A 22,998-nucleotide genomic window follows, 5' to 3' on the forward strand; every position below is an offset into this window, starting at 1 on the left:
CCAGTTTACAGCTGGATAAATTTAGGCACATTGAGAAATTGATATAACCAAAGACACTTGGTGGCAGAGCCAGGAATAAAATCCATAAGTCCTGAGGCCTAGTCCCCACTCTAACCACTATCACACAATATATGCATTTTCTTGCTCACAATTGCCAAATCCAAGCATTTAAAAATCATGAGTGAGGGTCCTATCCCCACCCAAAAAAATCAGGAGATTTTGAAAATTAAAAGATTTGGGATCTTTATTTGTCTTTAGATTTTGAGCCTTTAGCATTCATATTTTGCAGCTTCTTTCTGCAACCATGAGAGGCTAGATATTTTAATGGAAATTCAGAGTCTCATGTAATCATGTGATTCCAGAAGCTGGGGCTTTAAAATAAAAATGCCAAATGTCCTCAGTCTTGTGGTAAAATCACAAAAGTTGGCAACACTTCCTTCTCCATGATTTGAAAGCTACCTTAACTTTCTGCACTATTCTACCTTTTATAAGCAAAAGCACAATAGTAACACTGGACAAGCTTACAGCACTCTGTGATGGGTATAGAAGCAAAAGCAGCTGCTATTGCACTGTATCTGTGGATTTCTTGCATATGACTATTTCATGCATTCAGATAGCTCCACATATTATTGGACCAAGTACTTGCTATGCATGCTTAATTCCTATCGAAGTCCGCAGTTTGCAGAATCGGACCTATTTTTAGTACTATAATATTGCATGAACAATAATGTAGGCAATTGGCGCTATAGACAACTGTAGCTGTTAAACACATTTAAGGCCTGATCTTGTCCCTGTTGGAGGGAATGGGATTTTTGCCACATTGGGAGAAGAAGCAGTCCCTTGGTATTTTACCATTTCATAATTAAATATAAGATGCATAATGTTTCCTGATAGGCACATCTCATATAGAATAGGAGAGCAAGGTTTTACTAATATCACAAAGGTACTATGATAAATATGTTGGTCTTGACTGACAGATGTCTCAAAATCTTGGAGGTCTTCTCATGTAATGTAAAGATGGTAAGGAGGTAGCGGGGGAAAGGACAAAGTTTTGGTATTGAAATACAGAAGGAACAAACATAGCAAGATATTGATGTTCCCTAATGGACAGTAAGATGTTTGAGAGCCAACAACTAGTCAACTGGATGAGCAATACATTTCAGGGATTAAAAGAAAGCCTTCTAGAAAGGAAAACGAATCATCTGGTATATTAATTAGTGGACATGGTGCAAAACTGCGACTCACCTCCCACACGATAGGACAATACATAACTAAGTAAGCAAAGCAAGCAATGTGTTTAAGAGATGCAGGTACAGTATGGGGTTTTATAATAAAACGGATTATACTGAGGGGCAGCAACACTGCATAAAATTATCCAGTATCAGATATGCATGAAAACCACCCATTCTGATCACAGATGACAACAGTATGCAAAAGTGTGGTTCCTTTTAGATCATCAGGGGAAGGGACCAGTATAATAAGCCATTCACAGTAAATTGATTCCTTGGGGCTGAGATTACTTCGCTTGAAACCACTCTTGTCTGTGTTTCGTCTATATAGACTTGGATCTGGGGTCTAATTGAACCAGTAATTTGACATTATGACACATTAACCCTTCTACTGTGGCTCTATCAGGTTTGCAGAAGCTAAACTTTTAAGTTTCTTTTTAGAAAATTAAATAAAACTTTAAAATTAAACATTTAGCTTAAAAAACCTTTCTGGCAGCAATGAAAACCTTTTGAATATGACCCACTGCAGTGCTATTGTCCCAAGACTGCAGTCAGACTGCCTGAAACAAAACCTCCCTGGGAGGGGCACAGTGGCTCATTCATCTCAATGTGGTATTAACCTTGGAAGTTAATGATGTCAATATCAGATGCGATTTGCAAAAGCACTTAAGAGATTTAGGAACACAAGTCCCATTATCTTTCAATGAGTTAAGTCACTTAGTTGTTTTTGAAAAATCCAACCCATAAATATCAATATGAACTGTTAGGCTGATGATCATTTTAGCAGAAAAGTTAAGCTACTGAGCAGAGCACCATAGAGTCGAATCCTTTGTCTCATCCCTGCAGGAAGTTACAGAAATGGATGGGTCATTGCTTCAGCTGCTGGCATTTCATCTTCTACTGTACAAACCACATGACTCAAAAGGACAATTGTTCACATCCCCTCAACGTATGTTATTTGATAACCCCCAGATCTGAAAAGGGCCCAAGTGATAATGAGAGAAAACAGAGACACAGATGATTTATAGATGTTCCTGGCCAACTTCCTAAATGTAGGCTCCGAGAACACATTTGTTCCACAATTGTCTGGCACAAATTACTAGTGAGTTTCAGGGATTAATTGCAGCAGTTTATTTGTTCTGGACTCCGTTTTTTTCTTTATTTAATTTTACCAGCTATAATAAAAGCACTTTGATCAATAAGAATTATGAACACAGGATACATACATTAAAAGATTCCAACTGCATCAACAGCCCCCCTGCTCCTCTTCCATGTCTGAGAACAGAGGGGAGTTTCTGCTCACAAACATGCCGCGGAGGAAAGTGCACTGGGGTTGCTGATTTTCCCTCTGTACAGGATCCTTGCTTTGCTGTTTAGCTCCGCTCTCCCCTACGTTTGCTGTCCCCCTTTACTGGCGGTGCTGTCCCCAGTTTTGATCCCAGTTAAATAGCAAGAAACAATACACTAGGGTGACTAAACCAACTTCTGGAAGCCTTAAGTGTGCATCACACCTCCCAGCTCTCATAGACGTACCTGCACTAGCTCTGCTTGAGTTAGCACCAACAAATAGCAGTGTGTCGGCAGGGCAGCTCAGACATCGGCTCAGGCTAGATCAGGGGTTCTCAGGACACATTTTTTGGTGGCCTCGGTGTGCTGGTGGCCGCTCTCACACTTTTCCCCAAAATACTTAAATAGCTTTAGGAAAAAATAAATATGCACATATACACATCCAAATCATTGTAATTTATTTATTGCTAGCTAATAAGCCTGTTGTGAAAAGTGATATTAAACATACAAGTAGCACTTTTCACAGCAGACTTACTCAGCCCTGGCAAACCTGGGGACAAACTAAGCCCTTGATAGGGCAGGGGGAGGAGGGCCGAGGGAGGCAGCAGGGGGCTGCAGCCTGAAGCCCCGTGGCCAGAGCCTGAAGCTGCACAGCCAGGATCCCAGGGCTGAAGCCCAAAGCCCCGCGGCCAGAGCCTTCCCCCCCTGCAACCTCAGGGCTGAAGTCCAAAGCCTCAGCCCCTCCACTCCTGGGAAGGTGGGGAACTCACCAGCTGCCTGCTTCTACAGTGTTGTGTCCCAGGTGTCTCCAGGGGCACGGCTGGGGGTGGGCAACCCCTGCTGGTGGCCCCAGCAACCAACACCAAGGCAGTGCATCCAGGAGTACCAGGAGGGGAAGGAGCTGCTGCTCTGCTCCCCACCCCCATAATAGTCCAGGAGGCTGTGGCCGCAAGAAAAGCCACTGGTGGTCACATTTGAGATACATTGGGCTAGATGCCCAAGTACATACCCGGGGGTCGGGCAGGATTGTGTACTCAGGCAGCTAACTGTGTCGCACGGCACTGTACAGATATGCTTGCTAGATGCCACTCACTAAAAAAACTAATCGGATTATCAGCAGGTATCATAAAGCTGTATGGAGTAGACCGCCGGCCACCTTTGTGTTTCCCCTCCATCTTCCACCACTTCATGCTCAGAGTATGGAATATAACACAACGCTTGCAAAGAAGAGACCTTCGTAGTATGGGAGCAAGATGAAAATCCTTTAAAGTGTTTTGAGGCTGAATTTCTGCAACAGGTGTCACTTTAGAGGGACAAATTTTCAAATGCACATGCAATGCACGCATACTGCCATTAGATACTGTCACAGTTATACCTCTCACCCACTCTGTGGTCTGCTCAAGGAATGCCCTCTCTCATCCAGGGACTCTAGCCATCACCTCTCTCTAGGCAGGGACCCACAACCCACTCCCTCCCAACCATGGGTTTAGGCTGGTACTCACTGTGTTTGTCCCAGCAGATGTGACTAAGAATCTACTTTCTTTTCTCTCCAAGGGCTGTAAGCAGAGTATGCCAATGGTTACAAGGAACCAAACAGCACATTTATTTTCAGATAAGTGTTTTCTCTGTAAAGCTTTTCTTATGTGGCATCTCCATTACTAGAGGTTTGCAACCACGGTAGCCATTCTGTATGATCCTCTGCTAATCTCTTTGTGGATGAATAGTCCTTATGATCCACCTTGGATATCTCATCCATCCAAGATCTTTTTCTGCCTCATTCTTCTGCCATCTTCCAGAATACCACTTTCACTCTTAAAGAAAAGGAGGACTTGTGGCACCTTAGAGACTAAAAAATTAATTTAGCCACAAGTCCTCCTTTTCTTTTTGCGAATAGAGACTAACACGGCTGCTCCTCTGAAACACTTTCACTCTTGCTGTTCTCGCGCCAGCCTCAATATCCTATCTTCCGCCTTCTGTAACAATGCTTCCTAAGTAGCCATCGTTTCTCATTTGCTATATGGCAGTTTCATTCACTGGACTATCGTGTGTGTTCTCAGGATCCTTGCATACCTTGCACAGTTTTTGCTTTGTCCACAATCAACTGTAGACTGTATATGAATATGGCAAAGAATATGATCTCCACTACCTTCAGGCCTTCTGATTCAGTCAAAAGCACTGCGTTATCTGCATAGCAAATGTTATCCACTCATTTTCCATTCATCTTAATACCTTAATTAACTTAATCAAACACTCGATAAATATTGAATAAAGTTGCTGACTTTACACAATCTTGTCTCACTCCTCTCTTGATCTCTATTAGGTTTTCATTTTCATCTCCCTTTAAAGTTGCCTTTGGATTCTAGTATAATTGTTTTATTAGCTGGAGTTCGCGTCCATCAATCCCTACAGATCTTAATATATTGAGCAATTTGTAGTGGTAGATTCTATCAAATACTTTTAGGATAAAAGCATTACAGCATACACACAACAATGAAAGGGTTTAAATGTGTATTTAGGCTCATCAGCAAGCCCCTCCCCCCATCAGTCCTACGACGACCCTAACCGGTTCTAATCCAGGGGTGGCCAACCTGAGCCTGAGAAGGAGCCGGAGCTTACCAATGTACATTGCCAAAGAGCCACAGCAATACGTCAGCAGCCCCTCATTATCTCCTCCCTTCCCTCCCGCTCCCAGCACCTCCCACCGGCCAGCAGCCCCGCTGATCGGTGCCTCCCCCTCCCTCCCCATCAGCTGTTTTGCGGCATGCAGGAGGCTGGGGGGTGGGGGGGGCAGGGCCTGTGGCAGAGCCGTGAGCACCCCTCAGCACATTGGAAAGTTGGCGTCTAGCTCCAGCCCCGGAGGTGGTGCCTAGACAAGGAGCCGCACATTAACTTCTGCAGAGCCCCAGGTGGCTCTGGAGCCCCAGGCTGGCCACCCCTGGTCTAATCCTTCCAACCCTTCAGCAGGTTTGTCCCCCTCCCCCAGACAAATTGTCCCTAAAGATGCTGCATGTGTCTGTCACATTTGATACTAATGAGGCAGCTCAAAAAGTTGCCTTGTGGTTAAGCCATCCATGTCAATCAATTCCCAAAGACACAGTTAAAACAGGAGTTTTCAGTCTTTTTCATGCCACAGACAGCTTCTCCATGAAAGGGAACCTTCTGTGGATCATTTCCTGTCCTAACCTTCCCAACCCAACTGCACATGCCTCACCTGCAACCAGAGGGCTTGGTTTCATAGAGTACTATTTGGACAAAGTTAATAGGACAAAATGAAATACTCACTTTAGTGTGATGGGTGTGGCAGCTGCTTGGGTGCTAGTATGTTCCCCCCTTCCCCCCATCTTGAACCTGTGCTGTTCATTTCCCTCTCCCCAAGAGAGGGACTTTAGCATTAATATCAGATCTTCTCATGGCCTGAGGTGCTCATGTCTATTATCTTTTCAGATCACTTTGCAGTTTAACTTTGTCCTCTTGCATATTTCCTGTTCCCTACTACTGGTGTCCCAGGCAAATGTGATCATAGTACTCTTTGTAGCAGTGTAAATATCCAACAACAGAAACTATCTTAACATATTTCCCTGCCTGTGAAGCAACCCAAGAAGGTATAGAAGTGCAAGGGAGCTTTGCATAAAGATTGATGCACATGCAGTTGAAACACGTGGCAGTCCAGCTATTCTATAGGGTTTAAATTAGAATATGTTTCACCATTAGCGGTAGCTTCCTGAGCCACTTCCAAGTGCCACGTGATTAGTCCACGCTTCATGGAACCAAGTCTGAGAACCACCAGTTTTGTCCCATGGCTTGTGATAATACTCACATTTTTTGGCTTGCGATCTGAAGTATCTAACAGCTCCCTAAATGTTTCACAATGCCCTTTGCTACCTGTTGTCATGCAATGGAGACACACTTGCTATGCATTGCCCAATTAAGCATTGCAGCCCAGCTCCTGCGTTCAGAAAAGATATTTCTTTAAAAGTCATACTCTGCTAATCAAATGGCTTTTCAAAGCCTCCAACTGAAAAAATGATCCCTTGCTCCCTATCGTCCACAACTGGGAACAAGGCCATTAAATTTGCCAGCCATAACAATGTCCCATTCGCTCCCATTGCTCCTGAAGTCTCTAATGAGGGCTAGTGAAGAAAAAACATTTCTACCAACACACAGCGAAAAAAACCTGGATGCTCTGGGTTAACGTTATATGTGAAACCTTAATTGGTGTACTTCAAAGTGAATCCGGAGTGTTTGAAAACCACTGGCCCCCAGATCAAATAGCCTGCTCCAAATTGCTGGGCTAAAATATAACCTCTGCTCCATGCTTTCTGTCTTGTTCTATAGGGGAAATCCAGACACTGTTGTCGGTCTCTGTCTCTTTCCTGTTTTAAAGGATTTCAAATGCTGGCCAGACCATTAATGACGGACACTGACACTGGCAACAGCAACATTCAAACGATGTTTCTGAGAAAGGATCAATGTTCCTTCTAGCTAGTTTTCACATATTTAGTTCACTCTCCCCTCCCCCCCCCCCCAAAAAATAGATCAAAGAGGGAGGAAGACAGACAGAAGTGGAGGGCGGGAGGACAGAGAGAACGGAGTAGAGCAAAAATCCTGGCAATGAAGATGCATGAAAAACTGAGTATACAGAGTATATAAGATGCTTGTGTGTGTGCTGTTTGAGGGCACTGTGAAGCCCGATGTTCACACCAGTGCTCTGGTTCATCAACTGGCTGATTACAGGCAGGCATGACAGCTGTGTTTCCACCACGTCGAACAATGAAGCCCTGACCTGCAATAGAGGGTCTGCCTCCCCAGACTAAATACAGCAATGTTACTTGCAATATTTTCCAAGACAAAAGCTCTAAGCAAAATTATGCAAGCTATTCCAAAACAGAGCTGTAAAAGTGTCTCCAGTCCACTAATATTGTGCCACTCAATGCACTCTCTCTCTCTCTCTCTGACTCTATTAAAGGGAAACATCACACAGTTAACACTAAAAGAAAAGGAGGACTTGTGGCACCTTAGAGACTAACAAATTTATTTGAGCATAAGCTTTCGTGAGCTACAGCTCACTTCATCGGATGCATACTGTGGAAAATACAGTGGGGAGATTTATATACATAGAAAACATGAAACAATGGGTGTTACCATACACACTGTAATAAGAGTGATCACTTAAGGTGAGCTATTACCAGCAAAGGGGGGGGGGGGTTTGTAGTGATAATCAAGGTGGGCCATTTCCAGTGGTTGACAAGAACGTCTGAGGAACAGTGGGGAGTGGAGGGGGGCAATAAACAAGGGGAAATAATTTTACTTTGTGTAATGACCCATCCACTCCCAGTCTCTATTCAAGCCTAAATTAATTGTATCCAATTTGCAAATTAATTCCAATTCAGCAGTCTCTCGTTGGAGTCTGTTTTTGAAGCTTTTTGTTGAAGAATTGCCACTTTTAGGTCTGTAATCGAGTGACCAAAGAGAGACTGAAGTGTTCTGTGACTGGTTTTTGAATGTTATAATTCTTAACATCTGATTTGTGTCCATTTATTCTTTTACATAGAGACTGTGCGGTTTGGCCAATGTACATGGCAGAGGGGCATCGCTGGCCCATGGTGGCATATATCACATTGGTAGATGTGCAGGTGAACGAGCCTCTGATAGTGTGGCTGATGTGATTAGGCCCTGTGATGGTGTCCCCTGAATAGATATGTGGACACAGTTGGCAACGGGCTTTGTTGCAAGGATAGGTTCCTGGGTTAGTGGTTCTGTTGTATGGTATGTGGTTGCTGGTGAGTATTTGCTTCAGGTTGGGGGCTGTCTGTAAGTGAGGACTGGCCTGTCTCCCAAGATCTGTGAGAGTGATGTGTCGTCCTTCAGGATAGGTTGTAGATCCTTGATGATGCATTGGAGGGGTTTTAGTTGGGGGCTGAAGGTGACGGCTAGTGGCGTTCTGTTATTTTCTTTGTTGGGCCTGTCCTGTGTATTAGGTGACTTCTGGGAACTCTTCTGGCTCTGTCAATCTGTTTCTTCACTTCAGCAGGTGGGTATTGTAGTTGTGAGAATGCTTGACAGAGATCTTGTAGGCGTTTGTCTCTGTCTGAGGGGTTGGAGCAAATGCGGTTGTATCATAGAGCTTGGAGTGAACACTGTTTCAATTGTAGCTGTGTCGGCAAAGGGGGAGTCCTAGTGTAGACAGTTCTTTAGATCTGACACACTTTCCGGTAGTGTTAGTTAACGCTCCTGTGAATTAGACTTGATCACACAGTGCTGAAAACAAGGATATAAAAGGTAGCAAGAGATGCAGATAATGCTTTTGACAGGAGAAGAACGGGGTTGGGACTGAGGAAGCACTAGTGCAATCATCAGCTTGGGTGATTGGCACTTACGATACAGAATGTACAGTCAGAAGTGACAACTTCAGAGCTTCCCCAGATACTCTGCCTTCTGTAGGTATACTTGTCTGTCTGTAGTATTTACTTCCTGTGATTGTAAAACATTATCCACGAGTTACCCATGCTACTCTGAAACTTATCCATGAGCGGTTAATCCATAGTGCTACCTTCCTTTTGGTTTTCTATGGTTCTGGCAGAAGGGATGGGAGGGAACATGACGGGGTGGCAATTTTAACAAAAGGTATTTAATTCTCTTATGTCACCAGGTGGCATGCAAATGTTTACAGTATGGCAATTAAACTGGGAGGGCTTTGGGGCTGGGATTTCCAAAAGGAGACTAAGATTATGTCAACACTGCAGCTGTAAGTATGCTTCCCAACATGAGTAGACAGACACACACAAGCTCTGCTTGAGCTTGCACACAAAAATAGCAACTTAGCCACAACAGCATGGACAAGAACTTGGGCTAGTTGCTGAAGTAAAATCCCACCCAATCCCCTGGGTACGAATTCAGTGGCTAGCCAGAGCCACCGTCCATGCTGCTAGTGCATGTCTGCCTACCCACACTGGGAAGCGCCTTTCCAGCTGCTGTGTAGATGTACCCTAAGGGAGTTTGGTTCCATTGTATTTCAATGGGGTCCAGGATGCCTACTTCCCTTGGGCTGAAAATCCCAACCTTGAAAAGTGAGAGCAGTAGAAATATCATTTTGTTCCAGCATCACACATAAGTATCAAATTGGTCAATAATAAATGCTGAGCACTTTTTTGCAGTGCTTATAATAGATTTTAAGTCCATAATGACCATCTAGCCTGACCTGCTGAATAACCATAGAATTGCACCTGGCAATCTCTGAGCTACTAGCATATCTTTTAGAAAGACATGCCAATCTGATTAAATATGCATCATATATTTAAAATTGCTGTGCAAATATGTACTAATCAAGCACTTGGGAGAATAACCTAACATATTGTGGAAATACCTTAAAAGGTGATTGTATGAAGTTCAGGGTTTGAAACCATTAAAGATGATCCCAACATTTCCCCATTGCAACAAAGATAATTACACTTGCCCAGTTTTGTAATATGCTTTGCAACAAAATGGAACACATTATTTGTAAGTCAACAAATACTTTTAGATTCTGATCAGCCTTCATCACAGAAGGTCTCAATGGATTTATGCATGTTTACATGGCCTGATTCATCACTGCATTACTTATACTTTATGTGGGTGATTGCTAATATTGGTGGTGGGGGTGGGGTGGGTAACACAACAATTTTAAACAGTTTTATTTAGGGCTGGTTTCAGAGGAACAGCCGTGTTAGTCTGTATTCGCAAAAAGAAAAGGAGGACTTGTGGCACCTTAGAGACTAACCAATTTATTTGAGCATGAGCTTTCGTGAGAAAGCTCATGCTCAAATAAATTGGTTAGTCTCTAAGGTGCCACAAGTCCTCCTTTTCTTATTTAGGGCTGATGATTCAACTAAGACATCAGTGAAAGGGGGAAATCTGGACCGATTCAGACATGTGAGAGGCAATGACCAAGTGCAATGGTAACTGCCTTGCTCTGCAAGTTATGTATTTTGTTGTTGAGCAGTATTTCATTACAGAAACATGTAAGAAAGAAAACTAGAGGCTTCTGGGATTTCCACAATGGTAACACAGGTGGAAAACACCCACCAGGTATCAGAACATTGTGGCAATTACAGACACTCTAGCAAGGTAAGAGGAAGTTTGAAATGTCTGGGGGAATTATATCAAGACAGGTTGCATTTACTAAAAAAAAAAAAATAAAAAAAATCGAAATGTATGTTGTTTGATTGGTTCCCAATCTACTCTTCCTGCAAAGGAATTATAATTGTGACCTAAAACCATGACTGTTCTGGCAAGTGCTGACTCGATCTTTGAGGAGACAAGATTTGCTTTCCTGTAGGATTACAAAGGGCAATAGATTCTACAAGGATAATTCATAATATACGTGTATCAATGTCTTTTTAAATTTCCTTAGTCAACCAGGGGCTAACTCACAGGTCCTTGCTGTAGGACTGTATTGTGTGTGAAAAGCTAGTTCACATATGTTTCCTATTCATTTTCTCCTGTTCCTTAAAATACATACGTTTTATACTGGTTTGCGTAGAACCAGACTATTCTACTAAGAAAGTGAAGGCATACATTTTCAGAGAGTATATTAAATATGTGCCATTCAGACTGGAGGCAAGGAGGTATGGACTCATACAAGGCTTGTTCCCATGAAGTGCTGAGAATCCACAACTCCCCTCAACTGCAACAGAAGTTGCACACTTTAGGATCTGGCCCTTAATGAAAGAGAGCAGATGACCCTTTTTCCATCCTCCTTTCACTCCAATATTTGTCATATATTTCAGCCTGTTAGCAGTGTTTGTCTATCACCTCATTATCCTTCCCTTTTGTCACCATAACACTATACTGTAGCTATGCAACACACTGTACGGTGGACCATTTTTCATATCTGGATGCCTTGATAGTCCACTTTGCATCAAATTCAAGGTCTTGGTCCTCATCTCCAAGATGATTAATGATCTAGAGATCACTTAAAGTTCCAAGAGGAGGACCATAGTTGACACCTCTGTTCTTCAGGCACAGCTGAACCCCTCTGCCACAAAGAGAACACTTGTTTGTGAAGGAGACTCAGATTTCTCGGGGGCCAGTGGAATGCACTCTGTGCCTCGGATTAATTTTAGGGTGCAAAGCGCACCAGTCATAGGCAACAGGTTCTCTCTCGGCAGCTGCGTAATTTAACGGAGGAGATTGGTGAATCACAGAAATAGAGACATAAAGGCTTGATTTATCATCCAAGTAAACCAAAGCATTAATGCAACTGAACAAGAAACAGAGACATATAACAAAACACCCCCTGGATCATGCATACTTACAGCCTTAGGCTGGCACAAGATAAAGCAATTCTCCAACACTGACACACTTAAAACCTTAGAGGGACTGGTAACAAAGACAGAAGAAAAAATAAGTGGAGATCACCATAAGATTGTTCTTACTCAGGTTTCCACCATTTGGTCATAGCCTGGTGTCCCAACTAGGGTTCAGTCTGAACATCTTTTATATACCTTTTTCCTTACATCCCCCACTCAACTAGGAACATATTTGATTTAGGTCTCAGCCCTTTTGCCCATGTTTGTCATTCCAGGCAGGTTCCAATTGCTAGCAAAAACTATTTGCGTCATAAATTTCCTAATGGTTCTGTTTTGTAAATGTGGTTTCTCCATGGTTACATATACCCAAAAATTTGTTATTCTAAGTTTCTGTGTTGTACTTGTTTATCATAAGCTACATATTGCAAAATCTTATGACCTCAAGTCAGTCAGTTGTCCTAAGCTTTCTACAAGGCCTTGCTTAGGCCTCAGCCTGTTGCCAAGCCTAAATACTCATATTATATGTCCTCCTATTTGCATTTCAGCTATTTTAGATTATTAAAAGCAATCTTGCATATAAAATATAAACTGAGCTTGATCCTATGTGATGGTCACAGGTCAATAACTCCCACAGGAAAAAAGAACCATCATTGACCTCCTCATTTCGTTTTCCAATCACAAGATGTCCTTTTACCTTTACTAATAACCCAACAAAACAATTCTCTCCCTGGGGAGAAAAAATAGACACCACCACCCACCACCACCCCCCACCCCCCGTGACCAAACCTAGTCATATCACTTAATGTACTACTGGAAAATGCTCATATACCACAGTGATGGACTCAGAGTGAGAACCTAAATAGAACAAGTACCCAAGTCCTGCATTTGGGCATTGAGATAGTATAGTATTCTCCATGAGGGAAGCTCAGCTCTGAAACGAGCTCCTCCACTGCTCTAAAACAGCCCAGGTCTGTTGAACTACCAGACATGCCACAAGGTGTGTCTAATAGACTCTGCAGCTTTGGCTTGCAGTTTGACAAGAGTGGAGAGCTGCGTGTTCTACAGGTGGTTTATAATTTTGATTTGCAACTTACAACACAGCGGCCTCGGTGTCTTGGATTGGCCCCTTTTCAATAAGTACATTCTGATGTGAGTGCTCGAATACTGGGTAAAGATGGCTTATAAAAGAACTAAGATTTAAAAAACTAGACTCTCCATAGTCTTCATATTCATGGTACGTTTCCATTCCAGCATTTGTCTTCTGCTTCGTGAAGTGTCAGCTGCTTACAACCACTGAAGACCTATACAAGTGCATTTCCAATTGGATATTAAATTAGAAAAAGCAGCAATTGAAGTTTTAAATCTATCTAGTGAACAATTACTGTACTAAATTCAAATCAAGCAATTTTCTGAAAGTACTTCAATAAATTATCTGTGTAATTAGCAGTAGAAGTTTGCTATTTTTAAACTCCGAACAATGATACAATGAATTTTTTGTACCCTATGTTATAATGCAGATGAGGATGGTGCTAATTTCTTGGTTTTCAAGAAAAATTATGACAAACAAATATACAAGACAAGACACTGAGCAAGCAACAGAAAAGAGAATGTACAAAATAGGTACGGGTACATATAGAGCCTAAGGAGACAAAGTGTGATGTGATGTACTGACTTTATCACATTGCTTTCTATGGCTGACAGGACTCAAGTCTTAACCATTCCTGAACTTCAAATGTATCACCTGGCTCTGATTTGTTCAGACAGTGAATTTATGGCCCAAATATTCTATCTTGGACACAAATTGAATCTGGCTTTATCATCCAAGTTGCCTTTGATCTTAGCAAAGGTTAGACCACAAGCCCATTCTTTAAGATCCCATGACTACATTAAAGACTTGGTTGAAAAGGAACAATAAAGATTTCAGCTTAATAAAGACTACCTACCTATTAACACTAAATTTAGACAACCTGTACTTCCCTCCCTCTTAATGTGTAGTTTATTACAAGACTGGAAGTTATATAACCAACACCTTATATATCATAAGATCTATTTATGTTCAGTCTCTGAAATTAAAACTTCCTTTCAGCTTCCTCCACCTGATTTGCATATTAACGCAACATTAACAGTGATCACCTCTTCAGGAGTGTGATCTCTCCCCTACTACTTTGTACAGCCACAAACTTACTTTGGAATCTGCCTTCTTTCTTAAGTTTCATTTCTTGTCATTGGGTCTTGTTTAACAGAGAGAAGAACCAATCACGAAAGAAATTGTGATGGATGGTTAAGCCTGCTAGGTAACACTCACCTAAGAACCTGGTAGGTGGCTGTTTCATGGGTTTCTTTGGCCACAGTTTATATACTCACAACAGGAAGACTAGATCTAACCATTTTTAGGGGCTCTCATCTTTTCTGAAGTCATTGAGGTACCAGTCGAGCCTCAGGATCAAAAGGAGTAGCCCCTTCAGGCACCTGTTCTTCCAGGCACCCATTTCTAGGGCTTCTCACCACCACCTGCTTTCTTCCCTCAAGGCACAGCTACAGAAGTGCAAGTTCTGCCTGAAATGCCCAATGTTGTACCACAGAGTTTGTACAAATTTCTGGATGGAGGGTCCCACCATACAGTCTGAAGATAGATTGGTGGATACAGTGGAGAGAGGATTATGTGGTGCGTAGGAAGTGAGGAGTAAAATAGGGATGAGGAGGAAATCAGAACAGAGATGTAGCTGGGCAAAAAAAATATGTAAAGCCTTGAAGAGGAGAACTTTGATTCAGTAAGACACTGAAAACTAGTGAATGGAACGACATGGTGTAAGAAATGTGGAACCGTTGGTCGAGTAGTTATGACTAATTAGTGTAAATTGAGCCCTTTTTACATTCATGAACAGATCTCAGTCTCTACAAGTTATTTGCAGCTCATTAGAGCCAGTCAAAAAAGGCCACAAAAAAGATGGTGAGAAAACTGTCAAAATTACAAAAATGGATACATTTTTACTAGCTCTGCAGTTCGTATCTAAAGGAATAGTTTATACCAATACATTTAAAATTAAGGATGGTCACATGGAGTGTCTATGGTATGTGACTGGTAACTTACACCACATGCTATTGTTAGGCCCCATCGTACTAGGGGCTGTACGACCACATGAGGAAGCCATTTTTGCCTGCACTCTTAGCATCTTTATCCCAGGTGTATATATCACAAAAATAATTTAATTGAGGTACAATATAATTTTCTTTTACCTATGAGGCATTGGTTTATGAATGATGAAGGCCATGCCATCATCCACACAAAGAACTCAGCTGTCAAGCCTCTGCATATTATGCCAGATTTTAATTAACTTCCATGATCCACTTTTATCAACAAATCTACCTTGGAAAAACAAGCTGCCAAATTTTCACTCTTATCAGCTAGGTAATTAAAGAGGCTATAATTTCCATGGAGGAGGTTCCTATAACATACCTTTGATACTTAATAAATTGAGCCCTGGGCTGCGAGATTTACCTGAAGCTTTTATTTACTTTGAATTGCTTTTTTGCTGGTATCACCAATGCCCTATGTTACAACTTTCTTGGTACATGGAACTGACAAATTACAAAAGCCTGAAAGATAGCTGAGGCAGAAAGGAAAAGAAAAAAAGCAACCAGGAAAAAAATAATTTGCTGACTAAAATATACATATATGGAGAGTTGCCTGATTCACATAGGCAGAATGTTTATACTGTACGTCTAGATAGATTCTCCAATGAGATTTGTTATACCTGTCACATATAGCAAAGTAAAGATGTTACCTGTTTGTGAACAATAGCATTTCAGATACTCATATCACTTAAACTGTCAGGTGCTTACTATAAAGTTCGTACCATTGGGATAGAACACCTCTCCTCATTCCGTACATCACTTTTAGTTCAAGCAGATACTTGTGTTTAACTATTTAAACACTAAGGGACAGATCCTCAACTGGTGTAAATTAGCATAGCTCCATTGTCTTAATTGGCACTCCATCAACTGATATTAGCTGAGGATCTGGCACTTTAGATGAATCCTTGCAGTTTGTTTTTAACCTTGTTGATAAGGACAGAAAAGCTAGTTTGGATAAAGTACCCTAAATTCACCCTAAACTCAAACAAAATGTATCAGTTAGAAGCATCAAAATGCGACTGTTTTCCTTTTATTCATGTTGGTGCACCTCTGCCTTGACTGGATTTTAGCCTTTGAGAAGCAGCAGAATCATCAAAACATCACAAGAAAGGCAAATCTCATGGTATTTTCACCGAGTGGATAGCATAAACCACACAAGAAACTGCACGGGGTGCCAGTTTCATGTCCATACCTGTAGCCTCAGACAAATATCCAGACAATCTCTGAAAAAAGACTAACTGAAGGATGACCGTCCTATTTACCCCATGTATTGCTCCAGAACATCATGTGTAATAGTACAATGAAGCTCCTTGGGCCCAGAAACGGCCTTCATTTTTCTTTGTCCTATCAGGTATGTTTTACAGTCACCCAGCTATGGAAAGCCTCTGCCTAAATGTGTTCATGTTGCTCTGTTCTTGTGGATTAAAAAAAAATAATCTATGGGGTCTTCATTGATTTTTAAAGTATTTGGTTACAGTTAGCATGTTATTGCCCCTATGAAATTGGTTTTATAATGGATTATATTAATTTTGTGAAGCTCTTTGTGGGACGGGCATGAAAGAATGCGATTGTTAAGTTCTTAACAGCAAAAGAGGTCAGGCCGTACAATTGCTAGAGAGAGAAAAAAGATGTGATTGCAAAGCAATGGTGTAGATATGACCTTGTTTGCAGCAAGATGCCCAATCAGCATATTACATAGCAGATTTTGTTACAGTAGTGAAGGACACACAATTTCTTGCCTTCTGAATGTCTTCTCTGCAGGTTGTTATTAAGCCATAAACCCAACTGTTGCTTTTTGGAAGAAATAAAGCTGGTTAAAATCCATCAATTGGTTGCATTCTCAGGACACAGTAAATAAGGCAACACTGATCGGTGCAACAGAGTTTGGACCAGTTCTTACCTCTGCAATATGGAGACCCTGGGCATGAAGTCCCAGTAACCGTAATGTGAAAAGGTTTTATAAACAGCAAACACACACACACACAATACCAACAACTTAAATTTTCCTCTCTATCAAATAAGTTAATTAAAAATAGCTTCAGATGCTACAGCTGCATATGTCTCCTCCTGCCATTTCTGTAGTTTTATAAACACACATTTAATCTTTGATATTTCTCTTCCCCTTGCTGTATCAAAGGCCCACATAAGCTGGGGGAACTGAAAGGGCTCTCAACGTATGTGGACAAAGTAGTCAACAGAGAAATTTTTCCCTCTTTTCCAGCCATTTTGGCTTAGATTTTCTTAAGTGGCTCATGATATGGAGTGCCCAGTTGGAGACACCTTAAAGAGCCTGAATTTTGGAGGTTGGGGGTGCTCAGCACTTTCTTAAAATCAGGCCTCGTTAGGATGTGTCAAGCTGGGTGTCCAAAGTCAGTAGTCATTTTAGATAACCTTGGCCTTCTGGGGATATCCCACTAATTAATTAGTTCACAAGATGCCCTTGTGAGGCAAGGAACTCTTATTAACTTCAATTTAGAGAGGGGGAAGCAGACAAAAAAAGTTCAATAATGGCTTGTTTCTGCTTCACACCCTGGGTCCATAGCAGAACCGTGAATGTACTCCTCTCTATGTGCATCCACAGCAGCAAGATTATCTACAGATGGTGAGAGCTTTTCAGTTTATGGCTTTCCACTTTGAAAACAATTGTAAAGTATTTAAAACAGGGGTTTAATTCACATTTAACAAGACTTTACGGCATTTAGTTTGTTAACAGCAATGATTTGAGATTTACTAGGCAGACGATCAAGTTTATGTTTTAATGAAGCAAAATTTCACACAAACAGTGTCCAATTAAATTATGATTATTATACAAAAATTAATTTGTTTCTTAATAGTAATGAATATTGGTGTATTTAATCCTCATATTAAAGGAAACTATTAACAGCTTATGTATGTAAATTAAAGTGCACAGGATATAACTCTTACAGGGGTCTAAAAGTCTGTTTTAGAAAGCTATAAAATTAATATACATTGCCTTTATCTTGTGTCAATAAATGACCAGCAAAACCCTGCCCCTGTGGCATGGGGGAACAACTAGAGTCAGTTGAATTATTCATTGCCAAAAAGCGATCCCCCAAATTTAACCTTTTTTCCTGTCTACGAACTCATCCCAATTTCTACAACATCTGAATCATTTTAAAGGGTATTCACTGAACAGTTTATTCAAACAAGTTTTAGCCTATGGATTGTTTGTGTACTGCTTATTTCAACTGTTCTCTGTTATTGATGGTGGGTGCTTGGTGGCCTATGTCACAGGGTGTATTTCCTGCTCCCTAATTGGAAGACAATCTCAGTGAAATGTTAGAACAAATAGCCACTATGATTTCTGTGTGAGTTTTCAGCTTTATTCCTGATTTAAAAAAAAATAAATGGTGATGCTTTTGAGATCTGTGAATATTTAAACTTGCAGTATAAACTGGTAGACATAAGAATACCTACAAGTAACAAACATAACCTCACCAATCACAACACAATTCCTCATTTATCTGTGAAGTTATTTGCAAATCAGATTTTGACAAGTTCTATTTAACTTATAGGGAATAGCAGGAACAAAGTTACTAGATCTCTCTTCTCAAAACAAATAGGTAATATAAAACTCAAATTACTAATCTTAACTTGATGGTACTAGTAAAGGCTCAATTTATTTCCCACCAGAGAAGGGTTTGGACAGAAATATAATTATGCCTTACCAGGTACTTATAAGTATTTGAAAACATGGCTAAGTCAATGCTAACATTCCAACCATGCTGGTCGCCCCAGAACTTGATGTCAGGCACTTAGTACACATATAAATTACTTGGAAAATGACTGCTTGGATCTGCATCGAGTACCATCCAAATACTGCGCAATGTTCATATCATGGAGGAGAAACCCTCCACTCACAGAAACCTGGAGAATGAAGAAAAGATATAAACAGAGACAAGAGGAGATAAATATTTTAGGCTAAATTCTTTCCTGGGCAGTACTTTAGGTTACACTACACTCACTGTCACTTTCAGATAGAGTAGAACCCCAATTTTATTAACTAATTGGGGATAGAGGAGTTCATAAATTGAAAATTGTTTTTGTGGATACAGACTAACACGGCTATCCCCTGATACTTGTCACCATAAACTGAAAAGTTCATAACACTGAACATCTCAAAATTAGTTGCAGTGTACAGATTGTAGTATGGTGCAGTGTACAAAAGTTGCAGTGTACAGATTGCAGTATGGTGAACTGCATGTCACTATCTTCTTGTCCCTCAACCAATGCAAAGTGACTTCCAATGCATAATAGGCATTGGAGTGCGAGGGGATGTCGACTTGTTCTTCATTGACATCACTTTCATTATGTGACTTTTGTTCATAAGACTGGTGTTCTTCAAAGAAGATTCCACTGTAATTAGTAACTACCTCTGCTGCAGTCACACTGGTCCCTTCGTGCATCTTATTCCTTCATTTATTTTTGCCTCACCCCACTGAAGCCAAGAAAGATGTTCAGGTGCATAAGAGAAAGGGTTTATCTCACTGTTCATCAGAAACGTAAGGAGGAGGAGTTTCTTCTAAGGGTTCGGCTCCAGTTTGGTGGAAGTTTGTTAACATGTTGTTTTCAGGCTTATTCCAGTTTTCATATAAGGAACCCTTGATGAGAAAGCACCAGCAATTTTTATCCTACGTATGATTGTATAACTGGTACCATCATCCTTTAGCAGCATCAATGGCTGGCAGAAACTTCTTACCCTGATGCAGGCATTCTCTGAACTGGTGGAGGTCCCGTACGGTTATTGGCTTGACAATGGCACACATCCATTTGGCAGTGTGCTGCCACACAAGTCTTTCAGCTTGCATCTGATACTACACACAGCCTAACAGAAGCTGAGAGAGAGAAAAAGGATGATCTACAATTGGTGTAACAAGAAAAGGAGTACTTGTGGCACCTTAGAGACTAACCAATTTATTTGAGCATAAGCTTCCGTGCGCTACAGCTCACTTCATCGGATGCATTGGTGTAACAAATGTCAGAGATAGGATTAGCCAACTCCACCCCTCACCACTTAAATCTACAAAAGCCTTTTCTCTACTGTTTTAATTTCTTGTCAGGAAGGATTTCCTCCATTAAAATCTCTTGGTAGGCACATGCTCATCGCCATGGTCTGAGTGCCTGAATATGGCAGTAACATTCATGTATTTTAGAGTCTCACATCAAGAGCTCCTGATTCTCCAGTAGTTAACAGTTCCTGCAATAGGAGCTGTGGAAGCAGGGTGAAGAGGAAGAAGGTATTTAACTTGTATGTTCAAACGCCATGGTTTTCTCACATTCCACATTAGCTACATAATATCGGTGTGGATGCTCTGCTGCTACTTGGCTTAAGCATCAAGGCACTGAGCAAGGTTCCAGATTTAACAGGACGTGTTTTGTTAATAAGAAACAGCCAGGAATGTAGAAAGTAGCTGTATATTATATAAGGTGATTCCCTTAAGTATTGTACAAGCCAGATAGTAGCTTAAGTATTAATGCTCTGAATTCCAACTTTAAAAGCATTTGAGACTTTTCAGCTACAGTAAATACACAACACCAACAGCATAACTGAGCTGCAAAAAAAACCCCTAATCTTACAAACATTGTGCAGTTCATGTCATTAAGTCAGGAGGAGAGCATAGTGACCTGATTTTAAGTAGCAGATCTTTCAAAGACACTTTCTTTGATACTATCAACAGCATGTTTTACTACTTCCGTGATCTTTTAATCTGCTGATCATTGCACACTTGGCCACCCAGCTAAACCAGAAAGTAAAATCTGAAGTTTTCTTCCACTCTGTTCCTGAACGGTGTCATAAGTCATACCTGTCAATGCAAACAGTTGTATTACAACCTAGGAAAGTCAGCAATTACCTACATTGCTTTCTTCCCAGCGTCTAAGACTGGTAGGAAACTCTTTTTACCTGAGACTAGGCATCAGCTGTTTTCCCCAGCTTCTTTAATAAGTTCATGCATAAGAACATGTCTCCGTTCACTAACCAATAAAGCTGCAGCATAAGAGAGTAAATGCTTCTATCATGGGATAAGATGATTTACACTTTGGGGGACTGCAGCAATGTTAGTTTTGAAATCGACACATCTTCAAGTACTTGGCATTAATCTTAGTGTGTAACAGTCTCAATACTTCAAATCTTCTAGGTCCCTTCCTGGGATTCAAACAAAATTTAACAATCTGAGAATTTACCTTTTCAATGTTGGGAATTTGGGTGGCTGATTCATCAGGTGCCATTTCTGTTTCCTTTCTTCTTTCAGTTCTCACCATTCTTAGTAGCTGATCATTTTAAGTTCTCTTGGCAAAATGGCATAATTCTGTTAGAACTCTTTGGATGGGTGTGGAGTAGGGAGGGAGGAAGAAAGGGATCTTAAAAATGCCTATCATGGCTTCATCCACAGAATCTCCAAGAATGTACCTCATCCACCACATATTCACAGAGCTATAATAGTAAAATCAGAGTTAAAATCATCAACACTAAAACAAACAAGAGTTTGGAAGAGACATTAACCCTCCAGCTTCAGGGCTTAAGCCAACCTCTGCTGAACGGGGGTCAGGATGAAAACCTTCCTGTGGTTATCCCATAACTACCCACACCGGGGTGTCTAGCACCTTCCCCTGAAACATCTGCTATTGGTTATAGTTAGTGAGAGGATACTACTGCTAAATAAAGTACTGGTCGTGTATGTAAGAGGCTCACAAATTACAATCACTGAAATTCAATGTTACTAACCCCTGGAAATATTCAGTGATGACAGCACAATTCTACACCTTCAATACTGTCACTCTCAAAGCCCTCCCTTTGGAACGGATCCTCAGAAGTGTCTCTGCACTATAAGAAAGCAAAGCACTATCAGGCAGTGTGCAATTTGCTTTTTGTATATACAAAGAACACCTATCCCAGATCCCACAGCAACTCCAGCTCTGGGTCGGTTTTCCAACACCAGTTTCACTCATGCGAACTTAAAAAAGGATGAGAGAAATAAACCAAAAATTAAGAATGAATAATTTCTACAGTCAAGTTAGTGCAGGAGAGGAAAAAAACAAGACATAATATTTGGGCAAAACTGTCTTCATGAAGGCAGCTTCAAGCAAACACATGAACAGAAGCAGAACTTCTGAAGAGTCTTACTTCACATGCAAAAAATGGAAGATACCTTCTGGGAAGGAAGGTTTTACTTCCAGGGATCCAAGAGTGGATTGCCAGCCCTTAATCACTAAATCCTGAAGAGCCTGGAGCATGAGGAGTTTTCAGATGTTGACACATATTCTATGGAGGATTCCAGATTTGACCAGAGGTCATTATCATCAGAAAAGCTCTTTCCTGGAGACACCAGGGAATTTCTGATGTGCACATTATAACAGAATAATCAGGAATGACCTAGGTTTTCCTAAAATGCTCCCTGACAAGATAGAATCAAATTCTAGAGGCTGCTTTGAGAGAGAATTTTCCCCGTAAAGCAAGACTAGTAAGATCTTTAAAAAAAACCAAAACCCAAAAACCCTGAACAGCTGGGCAACGGAAAAGGCAGGTAACTCCCATGCGTGAAGACACATGAAAATGGCAGGCAACAGCGAACAGCATACAACCTTGGTAAGAGAAGATGTTGAACTTCATACTGTGCCTGCTTTAAAGGCTAGGAATACAGAAAGTACAGTGCAGGGAGAACAGTAGTGGTGCAGGAAATCACTCTTATTAAACATACCATACAAAACTAGCCAGCTGTCATAGGGAAAGTGAATCAGAAAGTCTGCCAAAGCCAGTCACTGACAGATGTTCCCTCAAGAGTCTGAAGCTGCTGGCCACAGACAAAGAGAAAGTTCTGGAAGTGTTGCCACAAAACTATAGTCACCAGGAAGCAGCCAAGGGCCATAAAAATGACAGACAGTGAGTAATAAGGGAAACGCTGAAAAACAACTGACCTACCACACTGTTATGCACATTTTGCCATCCTACCTAGTTAGAGCTGAAATTGGCACAAGGCGTCCTTTAGAATTCAAAGTAATTTGTGACAAAACTGATGCTAAGCCATTAGTCCTGTGTCATT

The 22,998-nt window shown here is 41.1% G+C and overlaps 1 protein-coding gene across 12 annotated transcripts in view; it reads right to left on the reverse strand.

Moving 5' to 3' along the window:
• Positions 1-22,998, reverse strand: part of NECAB2 (N-terminal EF-hand calcium binding protein 2) — a 368,024-nt gene that overhangs the window by 258,483 nt on the left and 86,543 nt on the right. For 2 of the 12 annotated variants that reach the window (XM_073307525.1, XM_073307526.1), the window contains exon 2: positions 18,735-18,826. The exons of the other annotated variants lie outside the window; for them this stretch is intronic. In XM_073307525.1, coding sequence (XP_073163626.1) covers positions 18,735-18,771 — 37 coding nt within the window. In that variant the 5' untranslated portion in view covers positions 18,772-18,826. The remainder of the gene's footprint in view (positions 1-18,734; positions 18,827-22,998) is intronic. 12 annotated transcript variants of the gene reach the window in all.

This window comes from Lepidochelys kempii, chromosome 12, assembly GCF_965140265.1.
Source record: "Lepidochelys kempii isolate rLepKem1 chromosome 12, rLepKem1.hap2, whole genome shotgun sequence".
Lineage (NCBI taxonomy): Eukaryota > Metazoa > Chordata > Testudines > Cheloniidae > Lepidochelys > Lepidochelys kempii.